General features: G+C 61.2%; 4 protein-coding genes across 6 annotated transcripts in view; all 4 read left to right on the forward strand.

Moving 5' to 3' along the window:
- The window catches only part of ATP6V0A1 (ATPase H+ transporting V0 subunit a1), a 30,558-nt gene extending 24,816 nt beyond the window's left edge, over positions 1–5,742 (forward strand). For all 3 annotated transcript variants that reach the window (XM_041426595.1, XM_041426594.1, XM_041426596.1), the window contains exon 21: positions 4,598–5,742. In XM_041426595.1, coding sequence (XP_041282529.1) covers positions 4,598–4,691 — 94 coding nt within the window. In that variant the 3' untranslated portion in view covers positions 4,692–5,742. The remainder of the gene's footprint in view (positions 1–4,597) is intronic.
- A 1,885-nt stretch (positions 5,743–7,627) lies between these two features.
- On the forward strand, positions 7,628–11,444 carry NAGLU (N-acetyl-alpha-glucosaminidase). Its single transcript, XM_041426491.1, has 6 exons — positions 7,628–8,163; positions 8,284–8,431; positions 8,539–8,685; positions 8,873–8,958; positions 9,125–9,381; positions 9,593–11,444. The coding sequence occupies exons 1-6, from the start codon at positions 7,742–7,744 to the stop codon at positions 10,807–10,809; spliced, it is 2,277 nt and encodes a 758-aa protein (XP_041282425.1). The 5' UTR covers positions 7,628–7,741; the 3' UTR covers positions 10,810–11,444.
- Positions 11,445–11,814: 370 nt separating this feature from the next.
- On the forward strand, positions 11,815–13,531 carry HSD17B1 (hydroxysteroid 17-beta dehydrogenase 1). The gene is made up of 6 exons (XM_041426495.1): positions 11,815–11,944; positions 12,087–12,248; positions 12,538–12,717; positions 12,802–12,895; positions 12,994–13,177; positions 13,248–13,531. Exons 1-6 carry the CDS (start codon positions 11,815–11,817, stop codon positions 13,416–13,418), a joined length of 921 nt encoding a protein of 306 aa, XP_041282429.1. The 3' UTR covers positions 13,419–13,531.
- Positions 13,532–13,690: 159 nt separating this feature from the next.
- On the forward strand, positions 13,691–17,602 carry COASY (Coenzyme A synthase). Its single transcript, XM_041426493.1, has 9 exons — positions 13,691–14,196; positions 14,527–14,741; positions 14,872–15,003; positions 15,197–15,386; positions 15,725–15,789; positions 16,566–16,650; positions 16,757–16,854; positions 16,943–17,089; positions 17,351–17,602. The coding sequence occupies exons 1-9, from the start codon at positions 13,728–13,730 to the stop codon at positions 17,405–17,407; spliced, it is 1,458 nt and encodes a 485-aa protein (XP_041282427.1). The 5' UTR covers positions 13,691–13,727; the 3' UTR covers positions 17,408–17,602.
- The last annotated feature ends 74 nt before the right edge of the window (positions 17,603–17,676 follow it).

Consider the following 17,676-nt stretch of genomic DNA (forward strand, 5'->3'; position numbering starts at 1 on the left):
TGTGGCTTTCAGCAGGACTTCCTTGTTCCATTTCTTGGTCTTTTCCCTGCTTCCTGTGTTTGTTGTTGTTTGTGTGCAATAGCCACTGACTGCAGGTTCCTTCTCATCGCTATAAAACCTTATTCACTGCTATAAAACCTTTTCTTTGTTATAAAACCTTGCCCTGGACAGCAGGAGTGGCTTTGCCTTCTGCCCTTGGGGTACTTTGGGGTGGCTGGTCTTGCTTTTGGAAGTTGCTTTTGCAGGCCCTTTCCTATCATCATTAAGCTCCTGTGCACACAGCCAGCAAAGCAGAAGGAATTACTCTGCTCCCAAGTATGGGAAATATTCAAGAGCTTTCTCTAATCCGTGTTTAAGAGGGCTCATTGTTCCACTTTAGATTCTCTCTTAGTGCACTGGTGGGATCAGAGGAGCAACTGGGAGTAGGATTTTCTCAGCCTGAAATGTAGGAGAGTGTGTGCCTCTCTGGGGTTCAGGCTGCTGATTTCCTGGGGCAGGGGTTCCATGAGAAGAAAGGGAAGTCTCTGAAGATCACGAGAAATACTCTGTCTTGCTTAAATGGGAAGAAAAAGTTGGGTGCACTCTCTGAAAGTAGTTCTGTAAGTGCAAAAGGAAGCAAGTGCCTCTAGAAAAAAAAAAAAAAAAGAGCAAGAGAAAAATCAGCCTTTTTGCACTTTTCCCCTGCCTGTGGGGAAGGAAAGCTTTGGCCTTTTGCCCTCTCAGGCTGGGGGCTGCAGCCTGGAGGGTCCTGGTCCACCTGTGTCCCTGTAGCCAAGTGAGCCAAGCTGATGCTGGGGTGAAGCCATCTTGTGCTGAGGGAGCTGGGGGGGCACTCCTGGAAATGGCTGCTGGATGGTGCCTCTGTTTTTCCTGGCATCCAGCCTGAACCCTGCAGAGCAGCCACTCCAGAGCTCCTTGCTGGCTGGCCAGAGGTCCCTCATCCTGTCCCTGCTGTCACCGTGCTGGGCCACTACAGCAGTGACAGCAGGAGCCCCACAGACCCTGCTGGGCACTGAGAGCAGCCAGGAGGAGCAGAGGGAGCAGTGCTGTAACTCCACATGTGGTGGGTTTACTCTGCAATTCCTTGAGGATTAGAGGATTTCCAGGGCTGTGGCCTCTCTGGGCTGTGGAGCTGCGTGGCCATTTCAGGAGAGCAGTGCTCTAGGCAGGCTCCATGGAGCAGAAAACACATTTTTGGGAAGGCACCTGTCTTGTGTTAATCACAAACTGCACCTCCAGATGTGGCTCAGACAGCTGGAACAGGTGTGAGCTGGAAGTAATGGTCCACATTTCCCTAAAAACTGAAAAACCATCTGTGTGTGTGCCAGTGAAATGGCAAACAGGCAAACCAGAGGCAGCAGCAGTGAGAGAACAGAACACAAACCATCTGTGTGTGTGCCAGTGAAATGGCAAACAGGCAAACCAGGGCCAGCAGCAGTGAGAGCACAGAACACAGAACACAAAACATCTGTGTATGTGCCAGGGAAATGGCAACAGGCACGCCCAGGGGCAGCAGCAGTGAGAGCACAGAACACAAAACATCTGTGTGTGTGCCAGTGAAATGGCAAACAGGCAAACCAGGGCCAGCAGCAGTGAGAGCACAGAACACAAAACATCTGTGTATGTGCCAGGGAAATGGCAACAGGCACGCCCAGGGGCAGCAGCAGTGAGAGCACAGAACACAAAACATCTGTGTGTGTGCCAGTGAAATGGCAAACAGGACACCCAGGGGCAGCAGCAGTGAGAGCACAGATCACTCTGCCTGTGCAGGGCAGCTGTGGAGCTGGAGTGCTTGACAAAGTCCTGTTTTCCCTAAACATTTGTTTCAAACCTTCAAGCCTTTCATGCATAGGCTCTGAGAGAAATTCTGTCCAGGCTCAGAGCCCAAAAAGCAAGTTGAAGGTTCTATTTCAGACTGCAAGTGATCTGCTGAAATGATTTTGAGGTTGCTGGGTGTTGGTTATCACAGGGAGGCACCTGAAGTGGTTCCAAAGAGCACACTGTTCACATTCCTTTATGCTCCTGCACTGAAAACAGGGTGTTCCAGTGGCAGGTGTTCCCTTTTTAGGAAGAGGAAGGAAGAGTGGAGGTCAAATACAGCTGTCCTGGCAGGAGCAGTTGGGAATTTCTGGCTGTGAGAGAACCGTCACCTATCAGGAATTTGAGGTGTGGGTGGTTCAGCCTTCCTGGAAAGGAGGAGGAATTGAGAATGTGTTTTAGTGGTCAGGGAATTCACAGGTTGTTCCACATGCTGTGCCTGGCAGTCCCAAATGAGGGAGGTTTATTTTGTGCTCTTTTAGCATGCATTCTTTGAGCAGGTTGGGCTTTTCAGGCTGTTCTGGGGTGGAGGCAGCCCTCTGGATTGCTGCCAGGATTGCAGGGTGTGAATTTGGGCTCCACTGCAGCTCTGTGAGTGTCTCAGCTGTCATGCTGTCAGCTTCTTTTGCTGTAGCTCTTCTGAAATATATCACCCTTCTGAAATATTCAGCCTTTCCATTTATTGTTTTTCAGTCATGTAGTTCAACATGAACTTTCAGATTAAAGCAGTTTCCCCCTTTTTAAACTAGTCACCTCCTCTAATGTGAGCCAAAACAGACTGTGCCCAAAAGAAAAGGTTTGTAACTGTTCAGGGTGCTGCTTTCTGAGAGGTGTGGGTGTGTTGGAGCCACATCCCACTCTCAGTCCAGTGAGTGGGAATGGTGGAGTCCAGCTCTCACCCACCTGCCAGGATTTGGTTTTCCTTTGTAAATGTCCTGAGCCAGGACTCACCTGCAGTGTGGCTGCAGGAGCCACTGCTCCAGGGGGCAGCCACAGCCTCCTGCCAGGCAGGATGGAATATCCCAGAGGCAGATATGGTACCTCTGCTCCTTTTGGGAAGGAGTAACTGCAGCAGTCTCTGCACCAGTGGGTTCTGTCTGTCAGGTGAGCCACCCTTGAGGTGTGCCTGCTTTACACCTGACCCCAGGCTCTGGCACCTTCAGGGACACAAACACAGAGTGGGAATTTGCAGTAGTGCTGAGTGACAGTTCCTGTTACACTTTTGCCTCCCACTTCTGTCTTTTTATAGGGGACTTTTGCCTCCTACTCACCAGACTGGAGCTGCCTGGTTTGCCAGTGGCAGTACCCTGACTCTGTGGGGCTAGAAAGAACAACAGCCTGACAAACCCTGACACTAATTATCAATGCAAAAAGCTGCAGAGAGGGTCTCCTGGAGCACTGCTGCTGCCCGAGGACTCCTGGGCTGTTTGCTGATAGTGCCAGTGTCTGTAAATTCTCTGCAGAACTTGGGCACTGATGTGAGACACAGAGGGTTCAGCAGTAAACTGGGACACGTAACAGGCAGTGAGCCTGGCAGTGCCTCCTGCTGGCTTCTGGGGTTCTGGAGACACCTGCAGAAAACCCCACTGGCCATCCACACTGATTATTTGGTTAAATACACTTTTCTGGCTAGTTTTCTAGCCTTAGAGCAGCCTCTCTCCCTGTGTCAGGCCTCCAGTTGTAATGGAATGTCCAAAGGGAGGGTTTGGATGCTGAGGCCAGCTGGAATTGTGAATCATCAGGGTTAACATGTCAGTCACAGTGAGCTTGGGTGACTCACATATCTCAGCCCTCTGCCTCTCATTTCCCTTTGCTTACAGAACAGTCACTTAGTCACAGGATACTTATGGAGATTATCAGGGTTCCTGAAAAACTGGAGCGTGTTGGCAAGGAGCCCTTCCTCCCACACGGAAAATCCTGCTCATCCTGGGGATCCCTTGGCCTGTGAGGCAGCAGAAGATACAGGCTAAAGCTGGTTTTCCTGAGCATTTCCCTCCTGGGCTCTGTGGGGAAATCACTTTTTGCTAGCTGAATACAGCAACACTGGAGTTTGCCATGATTCCCCATTTGGGGAAAAATAATTCCAGTTTGTCTTTTTCTGCTGATAAAACCCTTCCCCTGACCTGTGTTAAAGGCTCCCCAGTTTGCTGTCATTTGCTGCCTGCAGGGGCTTTGTTTTCCAGCAGATTGTGCAGTGGAAAGTGTCTGTGAAGCTTGGGCTTGTTTTTGCTGGGAATCAGGGGATTAGCTTTCCCTGTCCCTATTTGGCTGTCGCTGACTATTGGGCAGTTCTCTAGAATAATTCTTTTTTAACTCGAGTTCATTAGGGGCAGCAAATGGGGCTGAGCTAACGCTTGGCTGGAGCTGGAGGGCACATCCCAGTGCAAATGTGCTGCAGGGAATCAGCAGAAATGCCTGCTGGGGACTCTGAGCTCTGTCACATGGCTGAGGCTTGTGCTAATGAAAAAGGGAACTTTAGCAGCTGGTGTAGAAAATGCTGTCTCTGCTCCTGTGCTTCCTGGACACTGTGGTCAAGGCCAGCCTTCTCCTGTTGCCATTTTTTGTGCCTGAGGGTGGGATTGAAGTCTCTGGGCAGCTCCACACATAGATGGGGGGTTGTGCCAAAAGACACATTACGTTATAATACCTCTTTTTCTTCTTAAAGCTTTTTTAGTCAGTAATCCTACTTTTAATGGAGTAGGATTACTACTCCCTACTTCTAATTGTTCCTATTGAGAGCTGCCTTTCTAATGAGTAATCACTCTTCTGTCTCTTGCAGGATTGAATTCCAGAACAAGTTCTACACTGGCACTGGGTTCAAGTTTCTCCCTTTCTCCTTTGATATCATCCGTGAGGGGAGGTTTGATGACTGAGGCCCCCCACTCCAGCAGTGTTAAATGTTGTGTGTGTGTGAGACCCCAGCAGCAAGGCTGTGGCTGACCCCTCCCCGTGTGTGTGAGTTGTGTGTAGTGACAATAACTTATTGCAGCACCCTTGAGCGTTACCATGGCATCCCAAAGCCAAAAGCTTTGACGTTCTGGGGTCACAACACTGGATCACAGAAACTTTTTGTTCCTTAAGTTTACTCCCAAAGGTACCAAGTGCATGAGGTGTCTGTTTGGTGTGCAGTCGTGTGCTCCCTGTATTGTGCATTCCCTGGCAGCTGATCAGGGCAGAAAAGAAATGGCAGCTGTGCTGAGGGGACAAAACAGCACATGGGGAAAAGGCCCAACGACCTCAGATCCAGAAGAGTGAGGGCTGCTCTCTCTCTTGCTGCTGGGGGCAGTGCTGAGGAGTCCTCATGCTCTGGGACCCCGCTGCCGGACTGGCCTGGGGCAGGATGGGGAGGGATGAGCCTTGGTGCAGGCTGTCACTGGTCACTGCAGGCACTGCCACTGGCAGTGACATTTCTTGGGCTTTCTGGTTTGAAACCAAGGCCCTCCAGGCACATCAGATAGTGCCTGTGTGGGCTTGGCATAGCTGGAGGCAGCTTTTGCTTGGGTGGATGTACCAGTGACTCACATTGTCCTGTGCACTCTCTGGGGAGCCCTTTAAGGGAGAGCAGCAGCTCAGTCTTGCCAAAACAGCTCCATGGCAGGGGGTCTCTGTGCTGTGTCCCTGCATTAAGCTGTTGCTTTGTTTCCTGTCCGAGCTGTCAGTATTTCCTTGCACTCCTCAACTCGATGTAGCTGTAGCAGCAGTGGGTGTGTCAGTGCTGTGTGTGACTGTCGTGTTCCATTCTCACAGTGGAGCTGGGTATTTGTGTATGAACAGATTAGAACAATAACGAGACTCATTAACCTGGAAGCAAGGAGGGAATGCCTCGAGGTGCCAGGCTGCTTAAAATTAGGTGAGAAGGTTCTGTGTACCTTGCACACTGCAATGTGCATGGGGCACGGGGGCCCTTGTGCTGCAGCTGGGCAGGCCCTGGGCACTGTTCTGTGCTGTGTCCCTGCATTAGCTGTTGATTTCTTTCCTGTCCGAGCTGTCAGTATTTCCTTGCACTCCTCAACTCGATGTAGCTGTAGCAGCAGTGGGTGTGTCAGTGCTGTGTGTGACTGTCGTGTTCCATTCTCACAGTGGAGCTGGGTATTTGTGTATGAACAGATTAGAACAATAACGAGACTCATTAACCTGGAAGCAAGGAATAAATGCCTCGAGGTGCCAGGCTGCTTAAAATTAGGTGAGAAGGTTCTGTGTACCTTGCACACTGCAATGTGCATGGGGCACGGGGGCCCTTGTGCTGCAGCTGGGCAGGCCCTGGGCACTGGCTGTGTTACAGGAGGGTGTGGTGGGCATCCACAGAGGTGTCTGCAGACTGAAGGGTGAAATCAAAGCGTGGCTGCAGGTGGAGCTTTGACACGAGTCCTGTGTTCTGCTGCCTGGGTGAAACATGTTGCTGACAGTCGCTGTATACATTAAATGAACTCCACAACAAACGCTGTGTCTTGTTTTCTGCTTCCCCACTGCTCACTGAGGGGCAGCCCCTCATCCCTGACCCACACTGAACACAGCCCCCAGAGCTGCTGGGGACAGCTGGGACCTTGGCATTTCTGTCCAGGATGCTGTCACCTCCATGGCCAGAGCCATGGGCTGGGCAGGGCTGGTTTGTGCAGCGAGGCCGGCGTGACCCGGGGCTGCACTGCCTCTGTGCGCCGATATCCCGGGCCGGGCTGTTTATCCCGGGGCCTCCTGCCCTCCCTGATGGACCCCGTAAAAGTTAAACAAGTTTTCTCGTTTAACCCGGGCGCTGTGGTACCATGTGGGGCACCCCGCTCTGCGTGCCCGGGGCTGTGCTCTGCTCGTGCTTTCCCGTTCCCCCGGTGTGCCGTGTTTACTCAGGCCCTTCCTGCCGGACGGGGCATTTCCACATGTGCGGGAGCAGCGGAAGGGAGGGTTCTGCAGGGTTTTGGCGATGCTGTCGGTGCGTTTCCCATCTCCTGATGTCTCCGGGAGGGCGAGGAGCCGCACTGAGCTGCGGCCCCAGCCTCCCGCACCTTTGGGACGAGGAACCGGCTTCCCGCCGGTCCGGGGATGCTTTTCCTGCAGCTGCAGGTACTGGCGGGCCGGGGGAATGTTCTCTGTCCCTTTCACCATCCTCCCGTGCAATCCCAACACTGCCCGTTTCCATGGCTCTGGGGTCACAGGCCAGCCCTGGTACTGGCAGGAGACCCCGGCCCCCCGTGGGCTGCACCGGGGGTGCTCGGGGAGCTCCGAGTTCCCCGTCCCGCAGCCGGGTTCCGTCCTGGAAGTGTCTACGAATTCCCCCTGCGGCTGGGAGAGACCCGGGCAGCCCGAGCCCGCCCCGGGCGCGTTCCCCGGCGGGGTTTGCCTCGGCGGTCGGGGCCGGGGCCGCTGCGGGCGCTGCTGGGCTGCCGGGACGCTCCCGGGCCCCGAGGCACCGGCGCTGCCCGGTCTCGCAGCGCCCCCGGCCGGCGGAGCGGATCCGGTCAGTCCCGGGAGCCCCGGGCTGATGGATGGGCGGGGCCCGCTTGCCCCAGTGGTGCGGAACTGTCACGGGTGGAAAACGCGAGACTGGAAATACCCCGGAGCCCCAGAGGTCCCCCTGTCCCGAGCAGGAGCCGCAAACCCGGTCCCTGCTCGGGCACCCGGAGCGGGCGGGGAACGGACCGCAGCGGCCCCGGGGCTCGGGGAGCGCCTGTCCCCAGCCTGCCCGGGACATCCCTGCTCCAAGGGGTCCAGACCCGCCCGCGGAACCAGCCCCGCTCCGCTCGGCGGCCGGTAACCGACCAGGCCCGGCCCCCGCCGCCGGCACCGCCCAGCGCCGCGGGGCCGTGAGAGGCGGGACCGTACCGGGAGAGGCGGGACCGGCGGCGGGCGGGGCCGTACCGGGAGAGGCGGGACCGGCGGCGGGCGGGGCCGTACCGGGAGAGGCGGGACCGGCGCAGGGCAGGCAGCGGCAATGGCGGTGCGGCGGGGGCCGGAACCGGGAGCTGAACCGGGACTGGGTCCGGTACCGGGGCTGGCGCTGCCGTTCCTGCTGCTGCTGGCGGCGACGGCGGGGCGAGCGGGGGACGCGCGGCAGGAGGAGGCGGTGCGGGCGCTGGCGCGGCGCCTGCTCGGCCCACGGGCCGCCGCCGTGTCGCTGTCGGTGGACCCGGCGCTGGCGGCTGGCGGGCCTGACATCTACCGGCTGTGGTCACCTCCCGGCGCCACCGTGGCCGTCGCCGTAGCGGGCTCCAGCGGCGTGGCGGCGGCCGCCGGTCTCTATCGCTACCTGCGAGATTTCTGCGGCTGCCACCTGTCGTGGTCCGGGGCGCAGCTCCGCCTGCCAGACCCGCTGCCCCGGCTGCGGGCCGAGATCCGCGCCGCCGCCCCCGGCAGGTAACGGGGACGCGGGGCCGGGCGCCGCTCACGCCTCGTTAGCGCGGGACAAGGCGCTGTTATGTAATGGGGGCCCGGGGGGCGCGGGGGGCCCGGGCGCAGCCTCCGCCGCTCCCGCAGGTACCGGTACTACCAGAACGTCTGCGCCCAGAGCTACTCCTTCGCCTGGTGGGACTGGGCGCGCTGGGAGCGGGAGATCGACTGGATGGCTCTGAGCGGCATCAACCTGGCACCGGCTTTCGCGGGGCAGGAGGCGGTCTGGCAGCGGGTGAGGAGCGGGGCGAGGGGCGGCGGGGACCGGGAGGGTCGGAACCGGAACCGACAGGATGGGTGGCGGGAGCCGTGGGGCCGGCTGACCCCCGGCGCTCGACGCAGGTTTACCGCAGCCTGGGGCTGAACCAGTCGGAGATCGACAAGTACTTCACGGGCCCCGCGTTCCTGGCCTGGAACAGGATGGGCAACCTCCGCCGCTGGGCTGGGCCGCTGCCGCCCGCCTGGCACTTCAAGCAGCTCTACCTGCAGGTACCGGGGGCGGCCCCGCCCGCCCGGGGCAAACCCCTGTCACCCCCTGGTCCTCCTGGCCCAGGCTGCCCTCGCTCAGCCTCGGGGAGCCCCCCGCTCCGCCCCGAGCTGCAGCAGTGCCCGGGGTGCCCTCGTGGGAACGTGGGGGCTTCTCTCCTTCTGTTCCTTCTCTCCTTCTCTCTCCCAGTACCGCATCGTGGAGCGGATGCGCTCGCTGGGGATGACCACGGTGCTGCCGGCCTTCGCGGGCCACGTGCCGCAGGGGATCCTTCGGTAGGTGCAGCCCCTGCCCCGGGGCCTCAGCCCTGGGCCCTTCCCGGGGCTGATCTCCTGCAGCACCTCCCTCTGCAGCTTCCCCAGCAGACTGCCCTGTCCCCACATGGGCACCGTGGTCCTGTCCTCTTCTGCTCCTGATCCCCCTCTCTGCCCTGTGGTGCAGGGTCTTCCCACGTGTGAATGCCACTCGCTTGGGGCACTGGAGCCACTTCGACTGTGCCTACTCATGCATCTACCTGCTGGACCCAGAGGACCCCATGTTCCAGGTGATCGGGACCCTCTTCCTGAAGGAGCTGATCAAGGAGTTTGGCACAGACCACGTCTATAGTGCAGACACCTTCAACGAGATGACCCCCCTCTCCTCTGACCCTGCCTACCTGTCCAGAGTCAGCAACGCCGTTTTCAGGTCGATGACAGGAGGTGGGTCCGTGTGTGGTGCTGGCCTGGCCACAGGGGTCCAGGTGGGATAGCAGGGGCTGGGGGAGGTGGCTGTGGGCCCATGCAAGCGCAGAACCCATTGGTGCCAGATCCCCAAAACCCCCTTGAGGGGTGGTTAGTGGCCTCAGGGCCTCATGAGACACTTGTGGGCCCTACCTGGAGAGGATCTCACTCAGTGCTCTTCTGTTCCCAGCTGACCCCAAGGCGCTGTGGCTGATGCAGGGCTGGCTCTTCCAGCACCAGCCTGACTTCTGGCAGCCAGCACAGGTGCGGGCCCTGCTGCACGGAGTGCCCCTTGGCAGGATGATTGTTCTCGACCTCTTTGCTGAGTCCAAGCCCGTCTACCAGTGGACAGAGTCCTTCTATGGGCAGCCCTTCATCTGGTGCATGTTGCACAACTTCGGGGGCAACCACGGCCTCTTTGGCACTGTGGAGGCCATCAACCACGGCCCCTTCGCAGCTCGACGCTTCCCCAACTCCACCATGGTGGGCACGGGGCTGGTGCCCGAGGGCATTGAGCAGAACGACATGGTGTACGAGCTGATGAACGAGCTGGGCTGGCGGCAGGAGCCCCTGGACCTGCCCAGCTGGGTGACCCGCTACGCCGAGCGCCGCTACGGCGCCCCAAATGCCGCCGCAGCCGGCGCCTGGCGCCTGCTCCTCCGCAGCGTGTACAACTGCACCGGCGTCTGCGTCAACCACAACCGCAGCCCCCTGGTGCGCCGGCCCTCGCTGCGCATGGACACGGAGCTCTGGTACAACGCCAGCGACGTGTACGAGGCCTGGCGCCTGCTGCTGAGCGCCGGCGCCGAGCTGGGCTCCAGCCCCGCCTTCCTCTACGACCTGGTGGATGTGACACGGCAGGCAGCCCAGCAGCTGGTCAGCGACTACTACCTGAGCATCCGCCAGGCCTTCCAGAGCCACGCGCTGCCGGAGCTGCTGACGGCCGGCGGCGTGCTGGTGTACGACCTGCTGCCAGAGCTGGACAGCCTCCTGTCCAGCCACAGCCTCTTCCTGCTCGGCCGCTGGCTGGAGAGCGCCCGTGCCGTGGCCACCAGTCACCGGGAGGCTGAGCAGTATGAGCTGAATGCCCGGAACCAGGTGACGCTCTGGGGGCCCAGTGGGAACATTCTGGATTATGCCAATAAGCAGCTGGGGGGGCTGGTGCTGGACTACTACGCTGTGCGCTGGAGCCTCTTCGTCTCTGTGCTGGTGGAGAGCCTCAACTCAGGCCGCCCCTTCCACCAGGACCAGTTCAACCAGGCTGTCTTCCAAGTGGAGAGAGGCTTCATCTACAACAAGAAGCGCTACCCAGCTGTGCCAGCTGGGGACACGATGGAGATCTCCAGGAAGCTGTTCCTCAAATACTACCCCAGCGCCCTGCGGCGCAGCTTGGCTGGGCCTGCGTGACTTTGGGTTCTGCCTCCGGAGCTTCTCCCACAGAGGGTGGACAGAGCCCCTGCACCCTCCCCCATCTGGGCTCCTGGCCTGGTGGCTGTGTCCTGGAAGAGGGGCACAGTGGCCCTGGTGGCCCTCAGCCAGCCTGGATCCACCCCTTCCTCTGCATGGGCAGGATGTGCTCCCAGAGGGGCTGGCACATGGACAAAGGGCTGGCAGATGGGTGGGGGGAGGCTGTGCCCAGGCTCCCATCCTGCACCATGCGTTGTGCTCAGCTCTGCCCAGCTGCCCTGGGCCTGTTCCCAGGAAACCTGGGCTGCACAGCTGGAAGCTTGGTGGGACACTGGAGAGGGACAGGACAAATGTGTCCCTGCTGCGGGGCCTTGGCTGGCTAGCAGGGGCAGTGATGGGGGAGAAGCAGACAGGGGGGTGGCAGTGGGCAGGGGGCAGAGCAGTGTTGAACCCCAGTCCCTGTGGGGACATGGCACTGCATGGCTCTGTCCACATTTGGTGCCTTTTGTATCTTGAAGGACTTTGCAGCATTGTTGCCTGCAGTGTTGCTGGAGCTGTGCTCCCCAGGACGGAGTTTTTGAGGCCTTTTCCACAGCTGGGCTTGGGCAGAGCCCAGCTATGGAGCAAATACAGACTTTTCTCCCATGTGTGTCCAACTCCTTTTGCTAGCACAGGACTGTGTGGAACATGGGGGCAGAGGAGCAGCTCAGCCCTGAGCCTGCCCAGCAGGAACTCCCTGCCAGACGTGTCCTGGCAGCTGGGATGCCTGGCACAGCAAAGTACAGCTGGGGCAGACCCCTGGAGCTGCGGCTGCCCTCGTGCCCCAGAGCCTCCTCCAGCAGGGAGGTCCTGGCTCATGGAGTTTTTATCACAGCACCTGCACCAGGATCAAGGCACAGGGAGCCCCAGGCATGCGCAGGGAGGTGGGTGGAGGGGCCTTGAGATAAAGCAGCAGACACAACACGGTGCCGTGGGGCGGGGGGACCCCTTTCCCAGCCCTCTTAAATGGGGTGGCCCCGTTGGCCAGCACTGGCAGCCATGGAGAGAACCACGGTGCTGATCACGGGCTGCTCCTCAGGCATCGGCCTGGGGCTGGCTGCACGCCTGGCAGCCGACACCGCTCGCCGCTTCCAAGGTAAAGGGGTCAGCGCTGCCCCGGGGGTCCGGCAGCCCCAGGTGGTCTCACCAAGGAGAGACAGAGCCTGGGGGTGGGCTGGGGTGGGTGCTGGCCGTGCAGCTCGGTGGCACTGCTGCCCACAGCCACGCTCTCTCCCCAGTTTATGCCACCATGCGTGACCTGGCCAAGGGTGAGCGGCTGCTGGAGCGCCTGGGGGGCTGCTGCCCCGACACGCTGGAGGTCCTGCAGCTCGATGTCACTGACCCCTGCTCGCTGGCAGCTGCTGCACAGCGGGTGCAGGGACAGCGGCTGGATGTGCTGGGTATGGCTTTTCCTGGTGCCCCATGTCCCCGGGGTGGCTGAGGGGACTTCTCTGGAGTCACAGCCCTCCTCAGGGCACCAGGAGGAGAAGCCAAATTATGGGAGGTGCAGGCAGTGCTAGGGCTGGGACGTGTTTAGCAGGGCAGAGGTGCAGTAGATGGATTTGGGGTGCCAAGGGCTCATGAGCAGGGAAAGCCCCCCCATTTCTGCCTTCTGGCACTCAGTGGTGTGTGGGGCTGCAGACACTGGCTGACTGCCCTGTGCCCAGCTGACTGCAGCATGCCTGGCAGTCTGCAATGCAGGGGTGGGACTGATGGGACCGCTGGAGACCTGCTCGGACCAGGCCATGAAAACTCTCTTCGATGTGAACCTCTTTGGGGCTGTCCGCACCATCCAGGCGTTCCTGCCTGCCATGAAGAGCCGCAGGGCCGGGCGGATCATTGTCTCCAGCAGCATCGGGGGGCTGCAAGGTGGGACCCCCAGCACCCTGCGGCACACGGAGCTTCCTGTGAGCGGGGAAGAGCTCTGGTGCTCAGGGTGTGGCTCTGCCCCAGGGCTGCCCTTCAATGCTGTCTACTGTGCCAGCAAGTTTGCAGTGGAGGGGCTGTGCGAGAGTCTGGCCATCGTCCTGCGCCCCTTCAACATCCAGTGAGTGCCGGTGATGCCACGAGGGCTGGATCCTGCCCACCGGGATGGGGGAATGCCAGGGCGGGGTACGGTGGCAGCTCATGTGCTCCCTCCCGCAGCCTGACGCTGGTGGAGTGCGGGCCCGTCCACACCAGCTTCCTGGCCAACCTGCAGCGCCCCGACCCTGAGGGCAGCGAGATGCGGGGCTTGGACGCCGAGACACAGGGGCTGTACCGCCGGTACTTGGGCCACTGTCAGAGCATCTTCCGCGACACGGCCCAGGAGGTGGAGGAGGTCCTGCCGGTCAGTCACCGCGGGGCGGGGTGGCCGTGGGGCCGTGCCAGGGAGGGCTCTGACCCGTCTGCGGTGCCAGGTGTTCCTGGAGGCCATCGGCAGCCCCTGCCCACCCCTTCGCTGCGCCAGCACCCAGCTCCTCGCCCCGCTGTGGCGCCTGCGGCTGAGCAGCCCCGACGGCTCCGCGTACGTCCGCGCCATGCACGACTTCGTGTTCGGCGGCAGCGAGGCCGGCGGGGAGCAGCCCTGAGCGGAGAGACCAACACCGGAACCGCTGCCACGCCAACCGCCGGCCCGGGCCCGTTCGCGTGCTCGGTGCCGCCGTGTCCCCAATAAAACCCTTTGCAGCCGCACGGCTCCGGCTCTGTCCCCGTCACGCCGCGGTCCCGCGGAGCCGCCGGGCTCGCTCGGCCCTGCGGGGCGGCCGGGCCGGCCGGTCTCCTCCCCTCGCGGGCGGAGCCGAGCGCGCCTCGCGCGAGGTGCGGCGCTGCCCGGGAGGCGGTGCCGTTCCGGCCGCGCGGCCGGCCCCGTTCCGGTCGGCGGCGCTTCCGGCGGGGCGATGCCGCCCTTCGCCTCGGGGCTGCTGGTGCTGACGGCGCCGCTGCCCGCGCTGCCCCGGCGGGCGGCGGGGCTGGTGGCGGCGGCGGCGGGGCTGGTGGCGGGGCCGCTGTACGTGCATCTGCAGCCGGGGCTGCGGCTGGGCTGCCCCGCCGCCGGCCCCGCCGCTCCGCCCGCCGAGGCGCCGGGGCCGCTGGAGCCGGTGCAGCTCGGGCTGCAGCGCCTGGCCGCCGCTCTGTACGGCTGCCCGCCGAGCCTGCCCGCGCTGCTGCTGGGCGAGGACACCGCGGGGGACCCCGAGGGGGACCCCGAGCAGGATCTCGACGCGACGCTCCCCGAATTCCTGGACGTGGCTGTTGGCGGCACCTTCGACCGGCTGCACGGCGCCCACCGGCTCCTGCTCAGCGTCTGCTGCCTCCTGGCCCGGCAGCGGCTCCTGGCCGGGGTGGCCGACGGAGAGCTGCTCCGCCGTGAGTCCGGGGCGGCCGTGGCACTGCGCGGGCACGAGGGCTGAGCCCGGTGCTCCCCGGGCAGTTGTCTGGGGGCCCAGTAACAAGTGAAGTCGTGGCAGTCACCCACACGAGGCGGTGCCATCCAGGCAGAGTGTCAGTGGGGATCCAGGGGGGACCCGGTGTCCTGCCCACAACCAGCAGGGTGTACAAAGTGTACAAGTGCAGCGAGGGCAAGGGAAGGGGGAGGCAGCGTTCAAAGTCCCATCTCTTGGTCTCTCTTTTCCCTCATCTCTTGGTCTCTCTTTTCCCTCATCTCTTGTGCTTCTCCGCCCTCCTGGCACCCGGCAGACAAGGTCCTGCCAGAGCTGATCGAGCCGTACGAGCTGCGGGCGGCGAAGCTGCGCGAGTTCTTGGAGGATGTGAAGCCCTCACTGTGCTACGACATCGTGCCTCTGGCCGACCCCTTCGGCCCCTCGGTCACAGACCCCGACCTGCAGTGCCTGGTGGTCAGCGAGGAGACCCGCCAGGGAGGGGTGGCTGTGAACAGGAAGAGACATGAAAACGTAAATCCCACACTGGAGATCTCTGCCCACCCTATCGCCCTGCCTGATAATGACTGGGGGCAAATTTGGTCTTGATTTGCCCCTTCCCTCTGCTGCATTCTTATGGCTGGGGCTCCATTCTCTTCATCAGGGGCTCCCCGAGCTGGCTCTGTATGAAATCCAATTGATGAAGGATCCTCACCACACTCAGAACGAGGAGGAGAAGATCAGCTCCTCCAGCCTCCGGCAGAGGCTGCTGGGGACGCTGCTGCAGCCCCCACGGGTGAGGGGGGCCTGCAGAGCCACAGCTGCAATGAGAGTGCCCGGGAGGAGGGGTGGGAGTCTGGGGAGTCCAAGAGTTTGCAGAGGCTGCCTGCTGCTCTGCAGGGCCTTTCATGGCCACCTCCAGGCCGGGGTGTGAGCCCCAGCAAAGCCCAGTTCTCCATCTGCTGCCACAGCTTTCCTCTTTCCCTTAGCGAGACCCAGCTCTGCCGCTGCGCCCGTACATTATTGGGCTGACTGGGGGAACCGGGAGTGGGAAAACCTCCATTGCCAAACTCCTGGGGAGCCTGGGCGCGTTCGTCATCGACGCTGACAAGCTGGGCCATGCCGTCTATGTCCCTGGTGGCCCGGCCTACGAGCCAGTGGTGACAGCCTTTGGGGCAGGTAGAGTCATTGGAGGCTGCAGGGAGGAGGAGGGGAGGGAGGGGTGTCTCAGTGTCCCAGAGAGCCCTGGCCTGTGCCCCATTCCCTCCCCATGGGTTTTGGGCTCCCCGAGTGTTGTGTGTCCCATGTCAGAGCTGCTGGTGGGGAACGATGAACCAGGCTGCTGTTTGCCTGGAAAAAGCTCTTCCCTGTCCTTTTCAGGAATCAGGTGAAGAGCTGCCAGGTCAGGTGTTTGTGTGTGCTGTTGAGAGCCCTGTGCCAAAGCCCTTTCCCCAACCCAGGCTTGCCACAGGGATGGGAGTTGTCCCTCTCAAACCTGTTGTGCTTCTGCCTTGCAGAGATCCTGAATGAAGATGGAACGATTAACAGGAAAGTCCTCGGGGCCAAAGTGTTTGGAAAGCAGGTAAAAGCAGGTTTATTGTAAATACTTAATGCTGTGAGTGGGAGCTGTTCTCTTGTGCCAGGGGTTTTGCGTTTTCAGCCCTTTGGGATGGTGACACCTTCCTGGCTGTGTTTTCTGGCAGTGGCATGGGGACAGGGTGGGACAGGTCACATCTCTGCAGCTGAATCAGCAGCTGTGCTGGATATATTGCTTTTGTCCTGCAGCTGCTGCTGCCCCCCTGTTCCCACCCCTGTCCCCACTGCCATCCCCATCTCCTCTGTACCATGCTTTTCCTTCACCCAGCTCAGAGCAACAGATCTGACAAACACAGCCAGGGGTCAGTGCCCCTTGTGCCCAGGGGGGCTCAGTGGCACCTGGCCTTTACAGGTGCTCAGCATGTTGCTCTGCTGCTTCCCCAGCCATGGTGGAGGCACATCAAGAGGTTCCCTGGATGGACATGTCTTTTGTGGGACCTGCTGCACGGGGAGCTTGCTGTGCTGTGGAGCAAAGCACCTCTCACAGCAGAGACAGATCTCTGCTAATAGCAGGGCCCTAATGGCAGGACAAGGAAAATAATAGGAGAAAGCACCCTGACCCTGGCAGCAGGAATGGGAGCCTCTGGCCAGTGTGAAAACTTTCCTTCCTGGTGTTCAGTGATGGGCTGGACCCACCTCCCCATTTTCAGTGGCTCCTTCCTGGGTGTCCCTTAAGTGCTTACACCCCCACTCTCCTGGCTGGCTACAGAGGGGTTCTGAGGGCAAGGGACTGCATCTCAAATCCTGCTGTGTCCTTTCTAGGAGCAGCTGAAGAGGCTGACGGATATTGTCTGGCCCAAAATAGCCCAGATGGTGAAGGAGAGGGTCAGGGAGGCTGATGCTCAAGGTAATGAGGGTGGTGGCTCTGTGGCAGTGAAGCGTCAGGAAGGTGGGAGTGAGCCCAGGCTGCTGCCATCCATGGCCAGGCACTGAGGAATGCCCTTGTTCCCTAGGGAAGGCTGTGTGTGTGCTGGACGCTGCCGTGCTGCTGGAGGCCGGCTGGCAGGACATGGTCCATGAGGTGTGGACTGCCATCATCCCGGAGGAGGAGGTGGGCAACACCCTGGGCCCCTCACTTACTGCCAGGGCTGGTCCTCAGCCTCTCCCAAGCACCTGAGTGTCCCCTGTGTCCCCGCCAGGCCGTGAGGCGCATCGTGGCCAGGGATGGGCTGACCGAGGAGGCCGCTCGCCGCCGGCTGCAGAGCCAGATGAGCAACAGGCAGCGGGTCGAGCAGTCGCAGGTGGTGCTCTGCAGCCTCTGGGAGCCGGACATCACCCGCCAGCAGGTGAGCCGGGGCTGCTGCAGCACCAGCAGCGGTGCTCTGGGTGGTTGTGACGGCAGCTGCAGGGCTCCGTGTGTGCTCAGGCCGTGCCTGGCTGCGCTGTTCACCACGGAGGCTGCCACAACGGGTGGAACTGGGGATGTGGATTCAGCCGGGAGGGGAGAGGCGTGGGACGGTGCTGTGGCGCTCCTGCCCCGAGCCGAGGCGCCGCTCGCCTCCCTGCGGGCTCTGAGGCGCCGCCCGGCCCGGCCGGTTCTGTGGCAGGTGCAGAAGGCCTGGGACCTGCTGCAGCAGCGCCTGAGCCTGGAGCCTGGCCCGTGAGGGCCCAGCCCGTGACGGTCCGTGTCCAGCCACCACTGCCCACCATGAACCGGCGGACGAAGCAGCGTGGGACCGAGACCACCGGCCCCATCCAGCTCTGGGGAGGCTCCGGGGCATCCGTCCTGCGGCCCCCCGGTGAGGGGGAACACTGCAGGGCTGAGCCCCCTGGGTGACAGTAAAGAGGCTGCTCCTGCAGTGCGTGTCCGTGCGCCGGTCCCGTCCTGTGCCCGCTCCCGTTCTGGGCCCGGGCTCCCGGTGCCCGGTGTGGG

Source organism: Onychostruthus taczanowskii, unplaced genomic scaffold (genome assembly GCF_017590055.1).
Source record: "Onychostruthus taczanowskii isolate IOZ18803 unplaced genomic scaffold, ASM1759005v1 scaffold91, whole genome shotgun sequence".
NCBI lineage: Eukaryota > Metazoa > Chordata > Aves > Passeriformes > Passeridae > Onychostruthus > Onychostruthus taczanowskii.